General features: G+C 41.6%; 1 protein-coding gene across 1 annotated transcript in view; it reads right to left on the bottom strand.

The window, feature by feature from the left end:
* The window catches only part of GRIPAP1 (GRIP1 associated protein 1), a 37,901-nt gene that overhangs the window by 16,304 nt on the left and 15,597 nt on the right, over nucleotides 1-6,000 (bottom strand). Inside the window, 5 exon segments of the mRNA XM_006903319.1 lie at nucleotides 3,297-3,410; nucleotides 3,537-3,749; nucleotides 4,040-4,135; nucleotides 4,889-5,023; nucleotides 5,714-5,807. Of these exon segments, the coding sequence (XP_006903381.1) occupies nucleotides 3,297-3,410; nucleotides 3,537-3,749; nucleotides 4,040-4,135; nucleotides 4,889-5,023; nucleotides 5,714-5,807 (652 nt within the window).

The raw sequence follows: 6,000 nt of genomic DNA, 5'->3' as shown, positions 1-6,000 counted from the left end.
GTGGGCCTGGGGGGAGGAATTGCAAAACAATGAATGAATTTTTCTTTTACTTTTCCAAGAGGGTGGGGAGGGTTGGGAGAGGAGAAAAGTGCAACAGTGAATGAATGGAAATTCAAAGTTTCTGTAAATTTTCATTGAAATTAATAATAATAATAAAAAGAAGGATCAGACAAGAATTCCAATGGAAAAGAAAATTAGTTTGAAAAGGAGTTTCTATCTCTCCAACATTTATTATTTGCTGACCTCTTAAACTTTTCCACTGCTACAGGGGTGAAATGGTATCTCATTGTAGTTTTGATTTTCATCTCTCTTATTGTCAATGATTTTGAGCATTTCTTCAGTTGTCTTTTGGCCATTCAGGTATCTTCCTCTATGAAAAGTCTTTCTATGTTTTTTGCCTATTTTTTAATTGTGTTATCAGTCTTTTTCTTATGGAGGCCCTGTAGGTTTCTGTAAACTTTTGATATGAGAACCTTGTCTGAAATGATATTGCCAAATGTTTTTCCAGTCAGCAGGTTTTCTTCAAAGCTGTAATCTTTATGGAAGCAGATTGCCACTTCTTTTTCTGTAGAAGAGTTAGCGGGTTAGAACTACTGACCTCTCAGTTAGCAGTCAAGTACTTTAACCCGCTGCACCACCAAGGCTCCTTACACCTAACCTCATCTCATCTCATCTCATTGCCTTCAAGTCAGAAACAACTCAACAGACCCACCACTGAGTTTCAAGGCTATAAATTGCATGAGAGATTATCCATCTTATCTTGTATGGAACCACTGGTAGATTTGAACTGCCAGAGATGGGCAGCACAACTCCCTACAAACTACATCAACATAGCTCCCTAACAGCTGTTGTTACTGGTATGTGTCATTAAGTCAGAACTAACTCATAGCTGACCCTCCAGGGGGTTTTCAGAGGCTATAAACTACATGGAGGAGATTGTTCATCTTTCTCCCGTGGAGCAGCTGATGGATTTGATCCATGGGCCTTTGGGTTGGCAGCACAGCTTCTTACCACTAGGCCACCATACTTCTTGTTATGTGCCGTCAAGTCGCCTGTGACTCTTAGTGACCCTATGCACAAAAGCTCTGAACAACAACAACAACAAAAAAAAACCCAAAAAAAGAAAAGCTCTGAACCCTGTCATATCCTGAGCCAATCTTACTGTTTCCAACACACCTAACCCCATTACCCTACTTAATGTGTTACTCCATCTCCTCCACTGTCTTCCTCTGTTGAGCTGTCCCACTACCCTTTTAAGGTCCCAAGAACCTGTCCCTCTTGTCTACATGCCCAAAGTATGTGAGACAAAGCTTCAAAATCTTTGCCTCCAAGGAGCACAACAATTTAAAAGCATCAATCTTTCTTCTGCCATCCTTAGTCATTGTCCAGCTCTCTGATGCATACCAAGGAATTGCAAAGACTGAATCAGGAGCACCTTGGCCTCTAGACTAACATCGTTACTCTTTTATCACTCTAAAGAGGTCCCTGACAGCAGATGTTCCCACTGCCGTTAGTCTTTTAATTTCCTGGCTGCTAGTGCTGAATGTTGATTATGGAACTGAGCAAGCTGAAATTGTTAACCACTTCAATCTTTTCTCCACCTATCATGGTGTTGCCAATTGGCCCAGTGGTAAGAATCTTTGTTTTCTTGCTATTGAGCTTCAATCAGTATTGAAGACTACAGTCCTTGAAATTCTGCAGCAAGCGCTTCAGGCCCTCCTCAGTTTTAGCAGGCAAGGTTGTGTCATCTGTATATTGCAGGTTGTTGATGATTCTTCCTCCAATCCTGATGCTACATTCCTCCTCATAAAACCTAGTTTCCTGAATGATCTGTTCCACATATAGATTAAAAAGATATGGAAACAGACACATCCCTGATACATTCCTTTCCTGATTTTGAACCATGCATTGTTTCCTTGTTCTGATGACTGCTTCCTGGTCTAAGTATGGGTTTCTCATTAGCATAATCAGGTGTTCTAAAATTCTCATTCTTCTCAATATTAGCCACAATTTGTTGTGATCCACACAGTCAAATGCCTTTGTATAGTCAATAACACAGACAGATGGCGGATATCAAGAACATCATCCATGAGGAATGCAAAGACAGAGGAGGGGAAAAAAGACCAAGATGTCTGTCAGGAGAGACTCACTATCATAGTAGAATGCCAAGAAGCCAAAGCAAAGGGAAGAAATCAGGAAATTAAGAAGCTTAATGGAAGATTCAAAGGGCAGCTCAGGAAGACAAATTATAATGAAATGTACAAAGAGCTGGAGTCTGAAAATCACTTGATCTTAGTCAAAAGGCCGAGAAGTGATTGGAGTCTGAAAATCAAAAGGGAGAAACTCAGCATTTCATAAGCTGAAGGAACTGAAGAACAAATTTAAGCCTCAAATGGCAATACTTAAGGATGCTATGCATACTGAATGATCCAGGAAGCATCAGAAGAAGATGGAAGGAGTACATAGAGTCACTGTTCCAGAAAGAATTGGCTGATGTGGAATAATTTCATGAAACAATATATGATCATCAGACAATGGTGATGAAAAGAGGACGTTCAAGCTGCTCTGAAGGAATTAGCAAAATACAAGGCCCCAGAAATTGAAATACTAGCCCCTGAATGTGCTCACCAGATTGTGCTAAGAAATCTGGAGGACAACTACCTGGCCAACTGACTGGAAGAAATACATATTTATTCCCTTTCAAAACAAAAAAGTGATCCAACAGAGTGTGGAAATTATCGAACAGCATCTCTAACATTGCATGTGAGCAAAATCCTGCTAAAGATTATAAAAAAACTGGAACTACCATTGACAGAGAACTACCAGAAATACAAGCTGAGTTTAGAAGAGGCCATAGCAACTAGGGACAATAGCCAATGTCAGATGGATCTTGGCTGAAAGCAAAGAATACCTAACTGTAGGCATTATTCTTATCCTATTTATATATGATGAGCCATAGAGAAGTAAAATAACTTGTTCAAGGTCATTTAGCTAATAAATGACCCACCAGGATTCATACCTAAGCAACAACTGGCTCCAGAGCTTAATTTCTTAACTGCTACATGACAGTGCCTCTTAGGTATTCCTGTGAATTTTCTAGAAGCACAGTTTCAGAAGGTATGGGTGTTTTCCCAAATGTGCACAAAGGTAGGGCAGCCCTGCACATCTGATTTTCTGCCCTATCTGTTAGCCATTCTTTGAATATCATCCCCCTAGAAGTCTTCTCAGAAAGTTCCTGATCCTGATCTACTGGTTTGGAATAGGTACCCTTTCTCACCAGCTCTCCACCAACTCACCTCAGCTTCCTTCAAACGCCGTTCAAACCAGCCCTTTGCTCCATCCATAGAGTGTACCTGGGCTTGGAGTTCTTCCACAGTCTGTTGGAGATTCTCCAGCTCCTTTGTTCGGACCTGGGAATGAGCAGACTGTCAGGGGCCAGGTAGGCACAAGAGCCTTATTCATGCCAATCCCTAGCCCATCTCTAAAACTGTAGTCCCCAGGTTTTAAAGGAACGACATCACCATCTACCCACCCACCTTCTCTTCACGGATCTGCCCATGGAGCTCCTCCTCCTGACGCTTCTTGTCTTCATACAGCTCTCGGAGTTCACGCTCATAGCGGGCACGCACCCCTAGCACCTCTTTCTCATGCCTTAGTAGGACTGCTCCCAGCTCTTCCTTGTGCTGTGATTTCTCCTGTAGTGTCTCCATTGCAAGCTCATCCAGCATAGCCTTCCGCTTCTCAGCACTCTGGGGACCCAGAGGTTGAAGCAAGAATATGGCAGTCAACCTCCTGCTCTAACACACACACACACACACACACACAAGACCTACCACCCTCTCCCAATCCCAGTTACGAAGAACTCATCAGACTCCATACCTTCATTTATTCCATATAACTGACTATTAAGTCACTTGATCATTTCCATGGAAACTTTTATTCTCTTCCTATCTCCATAGATTTGGTCACACCACGTTCCTTGTCCCAAAAGAGTAGGACAATTTCTATCCTCTCCACTCCAACTCCTCATGTGCCTTACCTTTCGAGCATCCTGAAGATCCTGGCACAATTGGTCCTTCTCCTGTCCTAGCTCTTGAAGTTGTTCGAGCAGTCGATTATTGGCCCGTAATGACTCCTAATTCAGGATTAAAGGGGTAAGTTTGATAAAGATCCTCTAATGAGTGACTATCACCCAAGACAATAAACTATCTTCCTTAACCCTGCACCCTTACTGCACACTGAGGCCCAGTGTTATGCCTAGGGTCTTTGGCAGGAATACTGAGCTGGTTCAGGCTATTGGTGGTTTTCTTATTATATGGAAAAATATGACTGCTAATTGTTTCTCAGTATTCATTCTTCCCTACTTCTTTTGCAATGGGATTTTAGTTTGGCACTTAACTGTCTAGCTGACACTGCTCTTCCTCCTATGTAATTAGGTGTGGCTAAACAATTAATTTCTTGTGTGAAAAAGAGGCTTATAGAAAAGGGGCAAAAAAAAAAAAGAAAAGAGGCATACTGTTCTTTCTCTCTTCATTCCAGCTGGAATGCAAACATAATACGAGAGCTTGAGCAATCATCCTGAGTAACAAAATAGAAGCTTTGTATTGAAGGTAGCAGAATGGTAAATTAGAAGGAACCTAAATCCAATCTAAGTGGACTTTTACATGGGAGACAATGAAAATTTTCTTATTTGATTTACTACTAGTCTATTACAGAATAATAAAGGATGCCCTAACTAATTTAAGCTTAAGCGGCATACACAGGTACTAATAAATTAGGGGGCCACACTGGAGCCTAGGCCCTCCTGACTCCACAATCTTTCTACTGCACACACCACTGAACTAGTATCGTACAAAGGAATCGGACAGACAAGGGTCAAAGGTGTCACCTGGAGTTGGGAGTTGAGGTCATCTTTCTGTCCCATGAGGTCTTTATATTCAGCCTGCTGCTGCTGCAACTCAGCTGCCAGCTCAGTAGTCTGTTCCCGGAGCATATTCAGTTCTTGGGTCTTTGATGTTTTGATCTGGAAAAGTTGTATTGATAGGAAGTAGAGTGAAAGAAACCACAGGAACCAGGTACAGGGCATGGGTCTCCCACTTCCAAGGAGACAAGGAGAAAGGTAGAGAACAGCCAAGAAAAAAGAAACAGAATTTCAGAGACCTAACAGCGAGAGAAAGAGATTAAGGGAATAGAAAATTAAAGTGTGGCATATTCATATGATGGAAAAACTATATAGAAATGAAAGAACATACCAATGGATAAAGCTCACAGATACAATACTGCACCAAAAAAATGCCTAACAAAAATAATGTCAGATGTCATGTATATGATGTTCAAGATAAGCAAAATTAATCAATGGTGATAGAGATTAGAACACTAGTTTTTCCAGAAGAAGGATATTAACTGGGAATGGATATGATGGAACTTTTTAGAGTGCTAAAAATTCACATTACTTTGATCTGGATGATGGGTATGTGGACACACACACATATACAAACACATCTAATTTGCACTTAAGACTAATACATTTCACATAACTTTACTAGAGAGGAAAAAAAACTAGAATACAAGAGAAGCAGAACTGGATGGCCAGAAAGAAACTGAAACTGAAACAGAAATAAAAAGCAGAATAGCATGAGGTCCAGACCACCCTGCCCCAGTGTGAACCAGAACCAGATGGAGGGATTGATGAGCGCTCCAAGGTGTCCTGTACCTGCTCCAGGGCAGCCAGGCTAGTCCTCAAGGCACTGTTCTCAGTCAAAAGCCCTTCCACTTGTTCCTACAAATCTGTACTCTGGATAGACACCCTAACCCCATAACAGGTGAGAACAGGCCAAAAAAAGAGGGACAGGACTTACCCGTAGCCAAGAAAGAAAGGAGAGAAAAAAACTAACTATCTCACTATCTCTCCCCCCACTCCAGGACTAGGGGGAACAGGATTCCTGGGGTCTTGACTCCTTGTATACCACCTTAGCTTCCCCCTATCCTCACCCACCACCT

This window comes from Elephantulus edwardii, unplaced genomic scaffold (genome assembly GCF_000299155.1).
Source record: "Elephantulus edwardii isolate Elephantulus edwardi_28Jun2011 unplaced genomic scaffold, EleEdw1.0 scaffold00567, whole genome shotgun sequence".
NCBI classification, from domain to species: domain Eukaryota; kingdom Metazoa; phylum Chordata; class Mammalia; order Macroscelidea; family Macroscelididae; genus Elephantulus; species Elephantulus edwardii.
This window is presented reverse-complemented; position numbering and strand designations above follow the sequence as displayed.